Source organism: Berghia stephanieae, chromosome 5, assembly GCF_034508935.2.
Source record: "Berghia stephanieae isolate SIO BIC M18660-M18661 chromosome 5, UCSD_Bste_1.3, whole genome shotgun sequence".
Classification (NCBI taxonomy): Eukaryota; Metazoa; Mollusca; class Gastropoda; order Nudibranchia; family Aeolidiidae; genus Berghia; species Berghia stephanieae.
Genome location: NC_088364.1, coordinates 51,008,038 through 51,028,912, shown reverse-complemented (window position 1 = coordinate 51,028,912; position 20,875 = coordinate 51,008,038). Strand labels below are relative to the sequence as shown.

Sequence of the window (20,875 nt, the reverse complement as noted above, 5' to 3'; positions counted from 1 at the left end):
AAAAATGGCATAATTGAAAGCTTGGAAAAAATAGTCTTAAAAGTATTTGGCCTCATCAGATACTTTCTTTTATTAAAAAAAGCCTTATCATGTTAAAATCTAAAACACGAGGTCTTTTATTGATAAACATTAAAAATACATTCCGTAATCATTTCATGACACGTAATTCTGTTAAATGGTAAATGACTGGAATAACTGTTTAAATTTATATTGAAATTATACAATGATAACTTGTCATCTTAATGAATTTCCAGTAAAGCATATTTTTCTATCTTTTGCCTATTGTTAAGTTGAATAGTCATCAACCATTTCTTCTGGCAAGGAAAAAAAATAACTTTAAAGATTAACGTGTTTCGTGTTTACTTCTGCAGGTCTTACAAAATATCCACACTCAAGATATGGTAACAAAGGCATTGAATTAAATGTACTGCGATATCACAGATAAACTGTTCATAATTTAAGTAGCTATCCACATTTTGAAGAATTTTGTAACATGCAGCATGTTTTACCCCACAAAAGTTCAGATCAGATCTGTTCTAATATTAATTAATTCATTATCATAAGTAATTTTGTTATGTCGTATTTTTCTCTCCAAAAAGCACAGATCAGATCTATTTAAAAATGTATTTATTCGTTATCATAAGAACATTTCTTCATGATCCACTTTACCATCTGGTTCCCCAACAAGATGTGATTCCAAAGGAAATGGATATTCTTTGCCCGCTTCGATACTCTCTTCCAATGTCAATATTGGTTTGCGTACCTCAGCATAGTTTACTTTTACTTTGGGAACTGCGGCATATGCCTCATTTCGACTCTCTGCAAGATGAAAATATAGTCAAAATAGTATCTCCTCAATAACTATGGTTATGATAACAATTTTATAATAATATCAACTTCAACAAAAATAATAATGATACTGTGGTAATAAAATGATTACAAATACCCCTCTGATAATGATGATGATGATGATGATGATGATGATGATGATGATGATGATAATAATAATAACAACATTACTACTACTACTACTACTACTACTACTACTACTACTACTACTACTACTACTACTACTACTACTACTACTACTACTACTACTACTACTAATACTACTACTACTACTACTACTTCTACTACTACTACTACTACTACTACTACTACTACTACTACTACTACTACTACTACTACTACTAATAATAATAATAATAATAATAATAATGATGATGATGTTGATGATGATGATGATGATAATAATAATAACAACACTACTACTACTACTACTACTACTACTACTACTACTACTACTACTACTACTACTACTACTACTACTACTACTAATAATAACAATAATGATAATAATAATAATAATAATTTACTGGTATAATGTCAACATGAACAAGATAAAGAAACTTGAGTTTAAAGTATAATTAGATAATCAAAATAAAGAAATCTAAACTTTTTTAAATGTTAAAAACTCACCTTCACGAAATCATATTTATATTTCAACTCAAATTGAATAAATAATGCTTGGAATTTGATTTTAATCGCTACAAGTTTCAACCAGACATGATAATAATAATAATAATAATAATAATAATAATAATAATAATAATAATAATAATAATAATAATAATAATAATAATAATAATAATAATAATAATAACAATAATAATAATAATAACTAATTTAAAAAAAATAATTTCTGATGATGTTTAATATAGCAATGTCTATGCAATTGCACCTCAAAGCGCCTAATACCTCTTTTAGTCATTTAGTCACATATAATTCCATTTAATATCATTAGACCAAGTATAATTCATAACCAAAGTATACATTTACAGCACACCATCATCAGGTTACTAAGCTCCTCATTTTGACAATTAAAGATCCGCATCGTATTAATTTACATACATGCCAGGCCTGCCTGCTATTACGAAAAATTCGTAGAATTACGAAATTTTGACTCCAATTTCTGAACTTCATGAGCATTTCTAAGGTCATTAAAACTTATTGGAAATAAATGTTGCTACAAAACTTCGGAATTTTAAGGATTTTAAGTGTTATTTAATCACTGTGAGAATAAATTGTTGACTTTTAAAGTTGACTGTATCGACTACAATTATCTCCTAAAAATTACGAATTAAATTTTAAATTAGGCATATCTGATCTAGGCCCTTCACTCCGTCTGGATATTGGCAATCGGCTAATACTAATCATCTCCACCCTGTCCAGCTCTTCTTCCCATGTGAAGACAGCAATTAATACTAAATTAGGCAATGAGCGATATATCTTACCAGCCAAGATTGCTCCAACTACTTGACCATGATAATAGATTTCTTTACTTGCAAAAAGCTGGAAAATTAAGTGTAAAAGTTCATCCCAAAATTTCAGAAAAATTGATTATGGTGGGCAAAATGAAATTAATTAATCTTATTATTGTTGGAAATTAAAAAGTAACGAAACGGTTCAGAGTCATGCGATGCTAATATCATGATAACATCTTTTTACTTGCGTTATGAAATGAATGGGTAATATAATATATTAATACTGTAAGATCATATTATGAGATTTGCAATAAAGAGAAAAAAATCAAACAATCTCCCCCCCCCCAACACACACACACAAAAGCCCATGCATACACCCACCAAAAAAAAAACCAACAACAAAAAAACAAAAAACAAAAAAAAAAAAAAAAACAACGCGAAACAATTAACTAAAAATGCCAAAAATTCCTCACCCTAAAAAACATATATATACAACAAAAAAACAAAAAAACAAAAACAAACAAAACAAAACAACAACAAAAAAAAAGATTTTTAAAAACCAACCGCCCCCCCCCCCAAATAAAACAAACAAAACCCGAAACAAAACAATAATCAAAACAAAACAAAAAAGAAAACAATGTAGTTTATAGGAATCTATATATAGAACTACACTTTTATCATTATATATACAAAAATGGTTGAGTCGAGTAAAACGATAAATTGTGTAATGGTATTAGCTTGACCCTTGTCCCATTTCTTGGTCATACAATTGGGAAACCTGACACAGACGAAATACCAAAGATATGATTTGAATTTCTTTAATTATAATATGTGTGATACATCTAATAGTTTTACTATAAAAATGACAATAAAATGTGTTTTAAAATTGGGCAACTTTAGTAAGCCCTAATACCATAAATTCTTTGCTAAGGCCCTCAAAATGTCCTTGGTTCATGAAAAAAGAAAGAATGTTAAAAAGTGATCTCTTTTACACCCATGGTATCAACTAAATGTGCTCAAACAGCGTTACAAGCAGTTTAAAAGCCAACAGAAATACGTAACGTGACATGAATCTTGTTAAGCCCATAATTGGTTTTTGGACAAAGGCAAAGCAGTCACCGTTCATATCTAAGTACTGTGAGAAAATTTGAGCAAAGAGCCTTTTCAAAGACTACATTTTACACCGCACACACCTGGAACTGGGACTGGAACCAGAGACATACAGATCATAGGCAGAGTGTCATACCACAAGGCCACAAAACCATACCTTTAAGGTCATTAAGTGAAATAAAAAGATAAAGATATGATAGCTGCTCAATACCAGGCTACAAAACAGTGTTTTACTCTCCATCCGTAATCATAACTTAGCACTTTCCTTTCGGTCTCGTATATTTCGGTTTCCACTTTATCTAAGTTTCTTACTGATTATTCACTCAATATAATTTAAGGATGCAAATTATAAGGAAAAAGAAAAAAAGCAAAAACAAAAAACCCCAAAAACCTTACTTCTTGAGCAACCAAGGGGAATGCGCTTGGAGGAATGGTATTGTTGTCACCCCCTTCCGGAATATCTTTGGCACAAATGAATTGCACAACTCCTGGCATTTTCTGGAGAATGAGGATTGCACTGTCAAACATTTCTTTAAAAAGAAAATACATTTCCTCACACAAGACGAAACGTGAAATCTTCTGTCTTTCTGGATTTTATGTAATGATAATGTTGCTGATTGAAGCTTGAAGAAATAAATAGCAATAGGAATTGAATGGAAGAGTCAATTCAATAAACGAAAACAAATAATGTGGATGTTTTGGCTTTCCCCTTTATTGATAAAGGGGAAACTAAAACGTCTGTATTATTTGTTTTTGTAAATTGAATCAAAGCTTCCATTCAAATTGCTATTGTTATATATCAGATTCTATGTATAGTAAACTTGTTTTAATTAATTTTTTGTTGGCTGATGAAGGGTTTTCAAACCGTCCGATGTTTAATGTTTCATTTTAATTTGAAGCTCTTATATTCATTTGTGTTAAATGATTTTTACAGCTCACAACGTCTGTCAGTTTAGGATTCACACCAAGGAATTATGAAAAGAAAAACAAACAAAAAAACATAAACAAAACAAAACAACAATAGAAACAAATAAAAAAGATTGCATTTTAACAGACAACTTGGGAACCCAGAAACTCAAGTACCAGTAAACCATATGACTCAGATGGATTTGGTTCCAATTATTATCTTTTTTAGTCCATCTGCCAATCTATGAATTGGTAAGTGTGTCTAGTTAGTCCTAGTGGAAAACAATGTTCAATCAAAAGAGTAATCAAATGCTACCGACCATAATATCACCTCACAGAAACCATGCAGAGTAAACATTGTTTCATGGACCTCATGCCTCCAAAGACAATTTGTAACATATTGTACAGTTTATTTATAGTCAGCATCATGTGATATTAACACGATAACGACTTGTTTCCCGCATAATTTGGATATAATTTCAAAATTTTCTATGTTGTTATGAGTGTTTATGAAATCGGTTTGATGTGCAGTCAGCCTTATGCTTCTTTAAAAATTGGTCTTACAGCGCTTGCGACTTGCGATACATTTAGGTCATTTCAGCGCCGGTATAAAGGAAGAAAGTGGGATGGTAGAAAATTATAGGTTTACAATAAACAGCTCACGAGAAAAAGTAAAACAAAGTGGGAATGTTTAAAATAGGTAACAAATGTAGATTCCAAGAGCACACTATCACTGTACTTAGTTTGAGATCATCTAATAGTCTCACCCAGACACAAGCTCAGAATTGCATTGAGAGGAATGCATTCAATTGTTTATAACCCATTATATTAAATAAAAACAACACAAAATAATATAACAGTACATAACAGAGAGATGAATTACAAGGGAAAATGTCATCTCCCAAAACTATAATAAGACATTTGACTGTTTTCCCCCCAGCCAAGGACTCTGGACAGGGCCAAGACAAAACCAAGTGATCTCATTCCAAAACAAAGTCAGAAAGCAAGTTGGAATACAGATATAGGGGACTAGAAGAGACTGTAAACGCCTCCCTGTCCAATATGGGAGGGCAACCCCCCCCCCCCCCCAGCAGGCAGGCATCCAGAATAAAACTTGTAAACAAATGCAAATATATACATTAAACCCCTAGCCCGAACTTTAACATTGAAGCACCAGACTTTCATATGTAAGAAACCCAAGTTATTTGTTGAAGCTCAGAAAAAAAAAGAAGAAAAAGAATTATCTGTCTTGAGGAGATGGGGGAGCAATTCAAAAATAAGGTTAAAAAGGTCTCTTTTAGCAAATCTGCCCACTTTGTCCTTGCTTGTTTTTCAACATGTTTTTATTTCTACGCTCAAATGAGGACTTGTCACGATTATAATATCAAACTCACCACAGCTTCAGATGCATCAATCGAGTCAATAGTTGCATTAGCCACTTCAGCATGTACAAAGGCAGCAAACAATTCGTGTTGGAACTTGGGCATGTCATTGACGTATTGAGCATCTCCTGAAGCCTGGATATAAAATCATCATTTCCATCATTATCATCATCATCATCATCATCATCATCATCATCATCATCATCATCATCATCATCATCATCATCATCATCATCATCATCATCATCATCATCCTCATCATCATCATTATCATCATCATCCTCCTCCTCCTCCTCATCATCATTATTGTAGCTTAGTAAAGCCCATTGTAATGTGAAACACAAACTTTGAATATTTTTTCAGTGCATTAAGAGCAAAATTAGTCAACCTCATATGAAGCTCTAAGAGTAGAAATATATGAAAATAATGACAGGGAGCTCAGCATGGATTAATCATTGTATGCTCGTATCGTCACGAAGAGTAAAAAGACTTGTAGTAGCACCTTTAATAAATAGGATTAAAGCTTGCATGACAAGGGATACTAATATAATGTTACGACCCGTTTGTGCCCTCCTATTAAATTATATATATCATTTATTACAAATTGAACACAATTTTAAAATCTTACCTGCAAGTGTGATGTCTTTTTCGGCAGCGGTTGTTTTAATGGAAAATCAGAGGTATTTTCTTGGTAAGTCTGCATACCTGATGAAATTGGTCTGTGAAGAGATTCGGTGCCCGTCCTTAGGTTAGGATTGATTGGTCTGGAAATCCCGAGTAACACCTACAATAATATAACATATAAGTATACTCATTTTTGTTTATTATATTTTATAGTCCACAACTTCTAGCAGTTTAGTACCACTAAGAATATAATGGAAAGGTATATGACTATCATTTAAATATTTTCGAATACTGCACTTATGGTCTGGAGTTTATCTCAAATAAGCCTATTTGATGCAGGATTCTTAATTCTCCAGGGCCAAAATGACCAAGTATCCCACATTTATTATTCTAACATGAGGCTTTTCAATCAAAAAGAAGGGATGTCCAAATTATATTAGATAGAAGGGGCAGAAAATAAAAACAAAACAAAACAACCCATCACTGGACAGCCAGCTTCTTTCTAAAAGGAGATGAATGAACCTGTCACCTTTATCTATATAATTTTAAGAATAAAGAGAGGTTATGATCACTTTTTTATCTTCTTCTTCCTCTTCTTCTTCTTGTTCTTCTTCTTGTTCTTCTTCTTCTTCTTCTTCTTCTTCTTCTTCTTCTTCTTCTTCTTCTTCTTCTTCTTCTTCTTCTTCTTCTTCTTCTTCTTCTTCTTCTTCTTCTTCTTCTTCTTCTCGTCGTCGTCGTCCTCCTCTCCTCCTTCTCTTCTTCCTCCTCTTCAGATAAACCGACTGACATCCAAAAGAACAAATTATGACTTTCCTGATAGTCGTTACAGATCTCAAATATTACTCGGGAGCTTGATACCAACAAATAGGTTGCTGCATTAGAGGGACATATTTGGGAAAATGATTAAAGCTGACTCAACATTAGATGTAGGAAAATAAAAATATGATAACCTGACTGTCCAGTTTGTATTTACATGACTTCATTTGGCATCTCTGTTAGGCAATTTAACCCTTTGTACAGATTGTTATCTTAATGTTAGTCAGCACTACATAATAGAGTAACCATTCTATTTCTTAATGTGTGCATCTGTTCTAACCACTAATGAATGAGTAGACAATTTCAATTTAATAAGCCTGCAAAATTATTCATTTTCGTCCATCATTTTAAAAATAGAACCATTGTTTGATATCAAACTGTCACATGTGAGGGCAAATAACATTTTATCACCTTATATAGCAAGGAACAAACAAGATCGCTCCGATATTTTGGAGATGATAAAAGTTGACCTTCTTCAGGCTTTAGTTCTTCTCTCAAAATTACCAAGGCTTCTGATGATGAAATAACAAAAAAGTCATAGGAAATGTTCATTACGTTAAAAATCGACTATATTCTTTTTCTTAGTTTTTGATAGATAAAAAAATCAATGCTAATATATCTTTTAAAGATTAGAGACGCATTTTACCATCTTCTTTCTTACTGCCATCATTCGTTACTCACACAAAAATGAATAAAAACGAATTATTAAAATAAAAATTACGAGACAATTTTATTCTAACAAGTGAAAATACAATTAGTCAAGCTATAACGGCATACTTAAAATTTTATTCAACAGTTTTGCATATTATTCCGGCTTGAATGACTGTTTGGAAATGTGTGACATTAATAAGCAATTAACAGAATTTGGTCACAAAATTCGTAAACTAAAGTTTAAAAAACACCAACATAAAGGCAAAAGACAACGAATTTGAGAAGAGAAATTAATCCTTTTTAGGGGATAAACTGGCACTTGAGTAAAATGAGCATTCAGTTCAGCACAGGAATGCACACTTGTCAGAAATGTTTATACCTTTAGATCTAAAAAACATCTTTTAATATATAAGGACAGTAGCAAGCACACCTTTTAAAACGTCTGTGTCGAGTCTTTTCCCATTTAAAAATTCCTCTGTCCCTTGAGCATGGATCTGTGAATCATATAGATAATTTTAATAATACTTTAATTCTTTAGGTCATATTTGCCCTCGCTTTTCTTTTCTCACCGTGCTTACATCTCTATTTCAACCAACGTCAACAAATGTGGAAGTCTGACATCCAAACACAATTATGGGCTTGATTTAACATTATTGTTGTTATAGACAATATTTTGCGTTGGTTTGAGAGTTTTTTCATTACAACAATGAGTCCATAACAACTTGGGTTATCAGTCCTGCAAATAAGTAAACGTCTATTTCAACCAATTTTACTCAAATTATTGTAAAACAAAATGCATTGTTCCACGTACAGTGACATAATATAGATAATCTAAACATCCCTACTAACAGTGTGTACTTCATCTGACTAGAAGTATGTACTTTATCTGACTAGTAGTATTTTGTACTTCATCTGACTAGCAGTATGTACTTCATCTAACTAGCAGTATGTACTACTTCATCTGACTAGCAGTATGTACTTCATCTGACTAGCAGTATGTACTACTTCATCTGACTAGCAGTATGTACTACTTCATCTGACTAGCAGTATGTACTTCATCTGACTAGCAGTATGTACTTCATTTGACCAGAATTATGTACTTCATCTGACTAGCATTATGATATACTTCATCTAACAAGCAGTGTGTACTTCATCTGACTAGCGGTATGTTGTTCATCTGACTAGCAGTGTGTACTCCATCTGACTAACAGCATGTACTCAATCTGATTATCCAGATGTTAGTATTATCGGATCATTCATCCACTACTTGTTCAAGTAAAGAATAAAATAGTTCGATGGATTTCGGTATTCAGCAGTATCCTTAATTGTTGTTGTCAGTTTTTCTTTGTTGTTATCTCGACAAAGATAAATACCGACTCAGGAGTTGTGCACGTAAAGTTGGGGCCAAGTTGACCTCATGAATATTGAATTTTGAGGCTAGAATCAAAGTATTTTTTGTGTTATCAGTTGTTATTTGCTGTTATCAGGTGTTATTTGTTGTAATCAGTTGTTATTTGTTGTTATCTCGATAAAGATAAATACCGATATTTTACTGGAAATTATCTATCAATAGATTAAGAGATGCATGATTCTTATACTCTATAATCAATGTGTCGTAAATGATTGCTAGAATGATATACTCACAGTGCTTGCATTGATACCGCCATAGACAATGGAGGGCTTGCTCAATATCGTGTCATCTTCCACTGACATTCTGAATGCAGCATTCACATACGCATGGGCGTTCTAGAGCACGAAATTGGAATCATTCTTTGAGTAGAATTAAAACACACAAACGTCATAACACAACATGACGTATGGTATAGGGCGAAATAGAATACAATCCCATGAATGCCCTTAATATTAATTGTAATGTTAAAAATATATTGTTTGAAAGATCACAATAATGATAAATATGGTAAAGATAATTACCATATAAAATAAGTCGATAATTTATAATCAGTTCATGAAATATTTATCTCTGAATCGAGTGCGGAATGCATTCAAACCGGCCTATCCCCACCCTTCAGTCTTAGAGGATATTGCCTCCCAACTATCATTTTCTTGTATATGATCTATAAAATGAATTATGGAAAAAGTGACATGTATCTTGCCCTCCATAAACTGCCATAAATTCACCTGCCATCGAGGAGTGATCTTAAAACTCCTGAATACGTCATTATTGTCATGTTTAGGAAAATTCACAGCTGTCAGCACTTTTCCTTTCATATCGACTTCTAAGAAATCGGTCATTTTGTAAGTATGCCATTCACCTGTTGTAGAAGAAGAATGAAACATATTATACGACTTATTTGTATCATATAGCTACTAGACTGTGAGGAAAAAGGATCTTTCTAATAGAGTAAGCATCTCATCTCATGTAGTTCCATATCTGAAGCAGACGTCGGAGGTCATCTTCCGCCAAGCTGATCTATCTCTTGCCAATTCTATTAAAGCAGCGCCACCTTTCTCAGCTTCATCTGTCCAAGTTCTTATCCCTTTCAAATACGTTATTCTTTGTCTTCCTCTTATTCTTTTTCCATTCATCTTTCCAGTCAAGGCGAGTATTTCCAAACCAGGGTGGCGGATAATGTGTCCTAAAAATTCCATTTGGCGTTTGATGATTTTTGTTATCAGTGATCTTTTTCTGTTTGCCATTTCTAAAATTTCTTCATTTCTTTTCCTTTCCATCCATGACACCCTCATCATTCTTCTGTAAAACCACATTTCCACTGCCTCCAGTCTTTTAACCATGGTCTTGTTTATGGTCCAGCTCTCACAACCATATAGCAGCACAGACAGTACATAGCAATCCAGGACTTTGATTTTTGTTTTCATGCTAATATTCCTGTTTTTCATAATTGTATGCAGCTGGTTGAATGCATTCTTCGCCATACCTATTCTTTTCTTTATTTCACAATCTGATTTTCCATTGGATGTTACATTGAAGCCTAAATATTTGAAACATTCAACTTGTTGTATTGTTTGTCCTCTGCTTGTTATTACACAGGCTGGTGGGTTATTATTTTTAGATACCGTCATACATTCTGTTTTAGATATATTCAGTTCCAGTCCCATATTTTCACTAGTCCTGACTACAACATCCAGTAATTCTTGTAGTTCATGTTCAGATTCTGCCAGTAGAACCGTATCATCTGCATACCTCAGATTTGTTACATTCTTTCCTCCAATACACACCCCCTTCTTATGTTCGATATCTCTTAATATCATTTCACTATAGAGGTTGAATAAATCTGGAGACAAAACACACCCCTGTCTAACTCCTCTTCTAATAGGTGTAAAACTGCTTAGTTCGTTGTCAACACGCATTGCTGCTTCTTGTTCCCAGTACAAATTCCGTAATATTCTTAAATCTTTACCATCAATGTCCAAGGATGATAGAATTTTGAATAGTTTTTCGTGTTGTACTTTATCAAAGGCTTTTGAATAGTCGATGAAACACATATACAGATCTTTATTTACTTCAATACATCTTTCCATCAGCATTGATAATGTGAATATTCCATTTCTGGTACCCTTGTCCTCAACAAAACCAAATTGCATCTCCCCAATTTCAGGTCGTATTTTATTTCTTATTCTTAGTAAAATTATCTTCAAAAGAATTTTTGTGAGGTGGCTCATTAGGCTAATAGTTCTGTGTTGTTCACAATCAACTGCCCCTGGCTTTTTTGGTAGTGCTATAAAAATGGATAGTTTCATATCAGTTGGCATTTTTCCTGTGTCATACACTTGATTTAGAAGGTTTGTGATGAATTCAATCCCCCATTCACCCAGGCCAGTCAAGGCTTCAATTGTTATGGCATCAGGTCCTGCAGCTTTTCCATTTTTCATGCTTTTCATGACGTTCCTAACTTCATCTTTCATTATAGAAGGCCCTTTCAGTTCTTTTATCATAGGCATTTCTCCTCGATTATCAAAAAAAAGTTCTTCAATATATTCTGACCATCTGTTTAGAATGCAGTCTTTGTCCATGATGGTGTTTCCACGCTTGTCTTTGATGCATCCACTTTTAGCACCTGATTTAGTTTTGTTTGTCACTTCTTTGATTTTCTGATGGAAGAATTTGCCATTTTTTTCTTTGCAGGACATTATATAGTGACATTGTTCATTTATCCAGTCTTCTTTAGCATCGTTGCATTTTCTTTTTATCTGCCTGTTCAGAGTCTTGTATTTTTCTTCCTGATTTTTGGCCTTTCTTCTCTCATTCATTAGTTCTAATATCTCTGGAGTAATCCATTTCTTCTTCTGCAACTTAAGTGTGGTTGGAACATTTTCTTCTAATGATGCAGCAACACTGTCTTTAAACTGCTCATATTTCTCTTCTATATCTGTTAGTTCTCCAAGCACTTCAAACTTGTTTCTTACTGATAGTTCAAATTTTTCTTGTATCTTCTGTTCCTCCCGGAGAATGTCTAGTTGGTATTTAGGTTTAGCCTTTGCTCTTTTGCAGATTTTCAATTTAACTCGTATGGGGCATAGCACAGGTATATGATCGCTGTTACAGTCAGCCCCCGGCATAGATTTGGCATACAAAACCGAGTTTCGGAAACGTTTGCTGATGAGTATGTAATCTATTTGGTTTCTCACTCCATCTCCAGGACTTTTCCATGTCCACTTCCTTCTATTGTGGTTTGTTGACCAAGTATTTGTGATTGTCAGATCATGTTGACGGCACCATTGAATAAGACGATCACCTCTGTCATTTTTGTCTCCCAGACCATGTGGGCCCACAATATCTTCTATTCTTTCTCGGCCCACCTTGGCATTAAAATCGCCCATGATGAGTTTTATGTCTGAAGACTTAAACTGATGCATTGCTTTATCTATTTGTTGATAGAAATTTTCCACTTCTTCATCATCGTGACTGGTGGTTGGGGCGTATATTTGTAAAATATCAAAATCAAAAGGTTTTGCTTGTAGTTTGATTGCCATTACTCTGTCTGATATGGGCCAGAATCCTTTGACTGCTCGCGCCGTTTTATTATCTAGTATAATTCCAACTCCCCTTTGGTGTTCTCCTCCTCCTGAGTATATAATTTTACAGTCATCATAATTAAGTTCTCCTGCTCCTTTCCATCTAACTTCTGATAATCCTAAAACATTGATATTCAATCTCTTCATTTCCATAACTACATTTGCTAATTTTCCTTTCTGGTACAGACTTCTTACATTCCATGTTGCTGTTCGTAATGTTTGGTGGTGCACAGTAGCTGGATGACGGTCGAGAGTCACCTGTTCACCTGCATGACTATCTCTACCGGACGAGGCTGTAATCGAGTTGCTCGAAAAACATCCATTGACGTCGTTGACTAGATTCGCTTGGACGGACATCATGACGATCTTGGGATGATACGTCAGTGGTTTCCCGTTGCCTTCTGACAGAGTAAGCATACGAGGGTTTTTAAAAAAAAAATTATGATCCTCACACATCGTCATTATACCATATATGCCACACAATGAAAGAAAATGAAAAAAATGCCTGATATATTCTTTTAATATTATTATTTTTATTGCACGATAAAGCAATAGTGTTATATTTTTTGCAACTACCACTTTGGTCTCTTAGCAGCAACATTTTAAAATATCACTTTGAAGAATATCTGGTATTCCTTGGTCAAAGATGAATGGTTATAAAAACTGTTTAAAAAATATGTATTTTAAATGATGTCAAAATAAACCCCACACCAATTGACTGTTTCATAGATTTAGAAATAGGTAAAATTTCCAAGACGGTTTTGAATAATGAAAGGAATGTGTTTACCGTGCCCATAAACTTGTATTGTTGCTCCAGCAGCTTCAAATGTTGTGAACAGATCTGATGGAAAATCTGGATGGTTATGTTTGATCATCAAATTTCCGGCAATACATCCAACCTAGAAATGGACATAGAATATATGCGATAAAAAGAATTTATATCTAATATTAACAATCTCGCGCTAAACTGCCTGGTCACCAGGATTAAGTGATTTTTAAAAACTTTCCTTATTGTAGGGTAACAGCAACGTGAATGGAAAGACAAATTATGGGCTGCCAGGTGACCGTGAAATGAGACTCTTAATTTCCATAATTTCCGTCATTATTGTTTAAGCCAATTGTAAATACAAATTTTTATATTTAGAAGCCTAATTCGTTAATAGTGGTGTGAAACTGTACATGTTTTAGGGTTGAGGCAATTCAATATTTTAACGATTAGGTATGTTAAAAGATATGACACCATGTCTTAAAATAAGGAGAGGCGCTATATTACCATGACATAGTATATTTCACTATGTTTCCTTTTGCATGATAACATGATCTGTGCAGTCATAATTCTGTGATACATTTATGTCAAATAATATAGTATATATATTATCTATAAGTTATTCTTATCATATACAGGTGGGAGGGAATGGCAAAAAACTCTCAACATTGACAAAACAGTCTTAAAATACTCACATTTCTGACTGAGACATTTGCTACCACCTTGAAATGTTTGACCAGATGAGAAAAGTATCCATAACCTGGTTTATCTTGATGTGATTTAAGTACGGAGATGAGTTTGGTCAAGCTGTGACCAGCACCCAAAGTCATCTCATTCTCCTTTTCCTAAAATCATGAAAAGAAAAGCCGTCTTCAGTGGTAAAAAAATCTTCGCATTTCCTATTCTTTTGATGTTTCGTGAATCATGGTGATGTATCATTGTGCCTAAAACATTTATCTTTTTTCAGTAGGATTAAGTAAATTATTGTGACATTCATAGGAGACTAATCCTTTCCTCTAACTAAAAGCAATATATAAATATATATGCAGCTTTGTGGTCTTGTGGTATGACACTCGTTTTCGGATCGGAAGATCCTGGGGTTGAGCCTCACTCGGTGCATAGTTTAGTCCTCGAAGAAGGCTCTTTAAACACATTATCTCACCCTACTCAGGTGTAAAATGAGTACCTGGCCGTCAACAGCGTTGTTTTTCTTTCTTTAAAAAAATGTAATATCGCCCAACAGGCGTCATGTCTCATTCTATATGTTGATTAGGGATATAAAACCTACAATTCAAATAAATAATTATAATTTCTTTATTACCTCAATTAAATACAATAAAAATATTATATTTTAAACGCCTTATTATTTATCCTTTTAAGTAAATAAAACGTCTATTATGGAATTGAATTGTTATGTAATTCATAACAGCTGTTGTACCTGAAAGAAAAATATATCCCTGATCCTATGCGTGTCAATATAAACATCAAATGGGCCATCATCTTTGTAAATCCCTGCAATAAGAAACATGAGCAAAATAAATGAAAAAAAAAATTAAAATATAAGAAGTCTAATGTATTGATATATAAAAAAACAATTATTATCTTTGTTTTAAACAGAAATTACAGCGTTGATAGATTAAAAAAAGAACGTTTGTAAAGACATGCGTAAATAATTCCTTTATTTTCTGCTAATTTATTGCACTACAAAGGCACATGGGACAAATTTTAATGAGGTTTTCAAGCAATGTTAAAGAAAATCAATGGATATTTATGACTACTTTTCCAAAATTTTAACCCTGTGACAGTAATTATGAGAACAGGAAAAAATTGATGGAATAAAATTGAAAAGAAAACGTGGTAATCCATATTGTAACTTGCCCTTATACAAGAGAATGCTAATAAAACATCGGATACACGCCAAATGAGTGCAACTATTTCTATTGTAGTAAACATGCAACCTTCATTCTCTTTTAGTTCCAGGTAGAATTTTAAAAACATTACCCAAATATAGATCCGTTTCGTTTCAATTTTAACTCACAACATTGCACCTTAGATCACACCAAAACCCCACAAGATAATGTGTTGACCAGACAAACATGTTTGATTGCCTTGCAGATGGAACTGTGCATTGACAGCGTATTCTTCACTAGTAAGAAATGTTGCGGTTACGTCAAGCCTACTTTGATGGCAAACCAGCTACATTTTAAAACAGCTTGCAAAGTAGGCTGGGAATCAATCTTTGTTTATACATTTGCCTTGAACCGTTTCCATGTGTTATTACTAGAAGAAATGTAGCTTATCCAATATAATGAATATATATTCACAATATGTGAATAAAAGAAAAAAAAAGTAGCTATTTATGTATAAAATTCACTCAACCTTGGGACGTGTTCCCAAAAATAAGTCTGATAGAAGCATCCATGTTGTTGTTGAAAATTTCATCAATATCCGACAATGAAGTAGGTCTATAATGGGAAAGATATGCATGCATGGTTAAATGATTTGTTTACATTTCAATAGTGAAGTTAATTATTGATGAGAAGAACCTTCTTGAAGCTGAAATGAATAGAAGTGAATGGATGGATGAATTAATGTGAATATGTGTTGAACGGTATTGCGTGTGCCATTATTGTAAAATCTGCGTTTATTACACCAGATGTGCTATGCGATTTAAAGTAAGAAGAAGAAGAAGAAGAAGAAGAAGAAGAAGAAGAAGAAGAAGAGGAAGAAGAAGAAGAAGAAGAAGAAGAAGAAGAAGAAGAAGAAGAAGAAGAAGAAGAAGAAGAAGAAGAAGAAGAAGAAATAATCCAATGACATTAGCTCTGTTACTTAATGATGGCAATGTTGACGAAGCTTTAACTTAAATGTGCATAGACACAAAAATGTCATCTATAGACAGACCTAGAGTAGAATATGCTAGGACGACTTAAGACATTGGAGTATATTTTAGGGACAGAGCTGAAAACTTTCATGAAACTTTCATTGAAAGCTAATAATAATAATAATAATAATAATAATAATAATAATAATAATAATAATAATAATAATAATAATAATAATAATATAATATACTTTATTCATCCAAAAATAGAAATTCGTTAACCGACGTGGCATGCATAAAAAACTGTATAACTATAAAGTTAAGAATTTATGGCGATAATGTATATATAATATACATTTTACAAAGTGAAAAATGTTTTCCCCAAGACCACTAGTTTGAATTTATATGTATATGCATAAAAATGTATAAATATAGGAAATGTAGTGAATTTATGGACAACCTTGTACAATTAGGTAACCCAGGGAGTCTAGGCGGGTACACTAGCTGACCTGCCTACATGATTTAAAAAATAATTCGTAGTTTACATGGTAAAAATAATACCGGTCATTGAATCTACATTTGTAAGCGGCCAATTTGCCATTAAAAAAATTGTAAAACGTTTCTAGGTCCCCTACACAATATGATTCATTGAACTGCATAGCTAATTCTACTCCAAATTTGTAGTTCGTTAAAAAATCTCATAGTAAAAAGGAGATGAATTATTTGATAAAATTCAATATTCAGTTAATTTGATTTCCTAATCGATAAGAAGAAGAATTTCCTCACAACAAAAAGAGACGCACATTTAAAATAACAAAAATTTTCCTAATCTGCTATGGCCGAGGTGCACTTATTTTCAGGTCTGATTTCCCAATTCCTAATGGGCTCATTGTTGTAATGGAAATCTCAAAAAATGACACAAAATATTGTCCATTACAACAGTGTTAAGCTAGGCCCATAAGTGGGTTCGGATGCCAGACCTGCATATATGTACACATCGGCCATGGCCATTTTAACAACACTTAAATAACACTTAGAATTGTTGAAATTACTTGGAATTTAACAATGTAAAAATTGCAGCAATGTGGCTTAAATAGAATAAAAACTAAACTGACAAAGAGGAAAACTTTTTTTTCTTCTGAGCCACCCGATATATGTAGTATATTTTATACTCACCTATTGTAATGCGCCCAGAGCCCTCTGTGCATTGAGGGGTAGATGCGCGCAATAAATATTATCATTATGATGATGATGATGATGATGATGATGATGATGACGATGATGATGATGATGATGATTATTATTATTATTATTATTATTATTATTATTATTATTATTATTTATTTTTATTATGATTATTATCATCATCATCATCATCATTATTATTATTATTATTATCATTATTATTATTATTATTATTATTATTATTATTATTATTATTATTATTATTATTATTATTATTATTATTATTATTATTATTATTATTATTATTATTATTATTATTATTATTATTATTATTATTATTATTATAAAGTGTACCTGAACCATCTGGCATCAGATAGGCTGAGATTCAAACATCGTGTTCCGCCTTTTTCATTTGTGCATGGATCTCCAGTTTTTGGACAAAGGTGCTTATTCAAATCCTATAAACAGTTCGAGCGCCATAAATAACACAACATTATTAGATAAATAAAAATAATTGATAAACAAAAAATGAATATAACAGCTTAGAAAAAGAACAAAATACCTAACACGGAACGATTCGGGCTCAAAGCCCTTCAGCCAACAAAAAAACAAAAACAAACAAAAAACAACAACAACAAAGACAAAAATACATTACTAAATTTCAGATCGACGACAGAGAAATTTTGTACGTCTTTTCTGTTGTCGAAAAATCTTGGAAAGTAAAAAAAAAAAGAGTGTAACTAAGGAGTTCCAAATTGAGCGGAATTTAAAACAACGCATAAAATTAGGTGCGCAAAAAAGGGTTTTGAGCCCAAAACGTTCCGTGTTGGGTATTTTGTTCTTTTTTTTTGAAGCTGTTTTATTCATTTTTGTTTACTACCTTTTACAGTCCACAGCTTCTAGCAGCTTAGTATCACTTTGAAAAACAATTGGCTAAAATTAGACAATAAATATGAATTGTCACCCGTTTCTAACAAGAATAATAAACTACGGCATATTATCAGTTATTGATCAGAGTTCCATACATTAATTTTGCTGTTGTATTAAGCACAGTCACAAACTTATATAAAGAGAGAAAAGAAGGGTTGCCTTTATCATATTGAAATGAATATTTGAGCCACTGCCACAATATTATGGTATGTAGAAGTAAACCAGATGCCGGAAAATAAATCTAAAATTAAACTGTTCAGAATTATGAATATCCCTTCTAGAAGGAAACGAGGCTGTGCCAAAAAGGTCGTTTTGGTGACCTCGCCACCAATATACTGCAATACTATTTGAGGAAAAAATCGCATTCATCAGTTACTCCGGTTAAATACTGAGCCCCCCCCCCCCCCCCCCCCCCCCCATATCCATCGCCAGTTTTTATGTTTTTGTTGTTGTAAAAAACAGTAGTACTTCAGAGCCGTAAGATCAATGGAACCGGAGTTTATCCCGGTTTCTAAATCGTGAAACGGACAATAACAATTGCTAGTAACCCTTTGGATAGGACGTTAGTCTATCTCAAAGTACTCTCCGTCAGATCTAACAGAGCCAGCTACCCTTTTACTGCTGGGTGGATAGGGGGGAGGGTCGGAAAAAGATCCCGACTGCACCCGGTATCGATCTTGGTCCCTTTGCGTGTGAAGCGAGTGCGATACGAACTGAGCTATAGGGACCCCCTTTTTGTTTACCTTACATTATTGAACTGATCGAAAAGGATGAAAACATTTTTCCCTTCCTTTTCCCAAATGACCTGATATTGGGGTATTTTTGTGGAGAATGTCACAAAAACATTTTGGCATAGCATCGCATTCGTTCTCAATAACAAAACATTTAAACCAAATGCTGAATTTTTAACTTATACCTGCAGTTTTCAACATCTAGTCATCCCATAGTAATACCATTTTGAGGCAATGAAACACATATTATGTGAGATTGGAGTAATATGTTCAAAGGACTCGGTTTATTAAAAAAAATTGCCTATTGAAGTAGGTTAGTTAAGACCCCCCCCCCCCTCCCCTCGCTAATCATTTCATTTCCCTTACTTAAATAAAGAAGAAAAAGAAAGGATAAAATATGGTGGCATTAGTAATTATTAAAATAAAAAAATATCCTGAGGCGGTCACAAATGTCATTTTTTTCAACTACAATTTGCATTTTTTTTTGCAATACTTAATAATTGAGATTTGCGATAAAAAGGTAGACTTTGAAAAGAATAGAGAATCCATTTTTGCAGATTATGTCTGGAGTGACTCATAACAACTTTGTTTGGATTCCACTGTCTCTCTAATCCATTTTGAAGCTCATTGTAACTTAATGTGCGGCCTTGTGGTCTGGTGGTATGACACTCGCCTTCGGTCCGGAAGGTGGTCCAGTGTTCGAGTCCCACTCTAAGAGGTGTATCGTTGAGTCCTTGGAAAAGACTCTTTACTCACATTCTCTCACATTAGGCGTAAAAAAGTACCTGGCAGTTAACAGTATTGTATCTGTCGCACAAATTGTAATATCGCATAGTTACAGGCGTCAACATACTTCTTACTTGTTAAGTGTTGCTGATGGTTAGGGGCCCCATGTAAAGCGCTTTGAGAATATTTAGTGGGTATTACGCTATATGAATACTCAAGTCTTTTTTAAATATTGGGTTTGATATCAAAATCTATCTACCGTTTACCTCTATATCGACGGCTTTAGCGTTGGGGATGTTGCTGTCTTTAGCAAAAGATTTCATGGCATCTAGAATCGGTCTGTAGCCTGTACAACGACAAATATTTCCATCAAAACTATCCTCGATGTCTTGGCTACTCAAGTCTTTATGTTGGTGGAGAAGGCTGGAAGGATGAAATGACACCCACAATGAAGGTGATGGAGATGGTTGGGTAAGTTGGTGGTGATGGTGGTGAGGTGATGTTGTTGTCTTCGTCGCCATCGTTGTTGTTGTTGTTGTTGCTGTTGTTGTTGTTGTTGTTGCTGTTGTTGTTGTTGTTATGGTGGTGGTGGTGGTGGGGTGGTAGCTGTGGTGGTGATGATGATGATGATGATGATGATGATGAGGAAGATGATTGTGCTGGTGATGATGATGGTGACGACGACGACAACGACGACGACGACGACGACGATGATGATAATGATGACGATGATGATGGTGATGATGATGATAAAATTGTAATGTTGAATATGATAGTGATAATAAAATTGATGACAGTGGTGGCAAAATTATGACGACAATGATAAAGACATTGGTAATGATGACGATGACCACGATCATTACGTAGTTAATGATAATAATGATAATTATGATGTTGCTGCTGATGATGATGGTAATATTAGTAATAGTCATGATAATAATGATGATGGCGTTGTCCGTTATGATCAG

The 20,875-nt window shown here is 33.5% G+C and overlaps 1 protein-coding gene across 2 annotated transcripts in view; it reads right to left on the bottom strand.

Moving 5' to 3' along the window:
• LOC144973142 (uncharacterized) overlaps positions 1–20,875 on the bottom strand; it is a 52,551-nt gene that overhangs the window by 20,129 nt on the left and 11,547 nt on the right. For both annotated transcript variants that reach the window (XM_078915240.1, XM_078915241.1), the window contains exons 5-19: positions 20,174–20,330; positions 17,875–17,978; positions 15,894–15,979; positions 14,953–15,026; positions 14,210–14,359; positions 13,536–13,647; positions 9,893–10,026; positions 9,398–9,499; positions 8,184–8,247; positions 7,514–7,614; positions 6,291–6,446; positions 5,675–5,797; positions 3,771–3,872; positions 2,295–2,352; positions 670–819 (exon numbers count right to left, since the gene is read on the bottom strand). In XM_078915240.1, the coding sequence (XP_078771366.1) occupies positions 670–819; positions 2,295–2,352; positions 3,771–3,872; positions 5,675–5,797; positions 6,291–6,446; positions 7,514–7,614; positions 8,184–8,247; positions 9,398–9,499; positions 9,893–10,026; positions 13,536–13,647; positions 14,210–14,359; positions 14,953–15,026; positions 15,894–15,979; positions 17,875–17,978; positions 20,174–20,330 (1,673 nt within the window). The remainder of the gene's footprint in view (positions 1–669; positions 820–2,294; positions 2,353–3,770; positions 3,873–5,674; positions 5,798–6,290; positions 6,447–7,513; positions 7,615–8,183; positions 8,248–9,397; positions 9,500–9,892; positions 10,027–13,535; positions 13,648–14,209; positions 14,360–14,952; positions 15,027–15,893; positions 15,980–17,874; positions 17,979–20,173; positions 20,331–20,875) is intronic.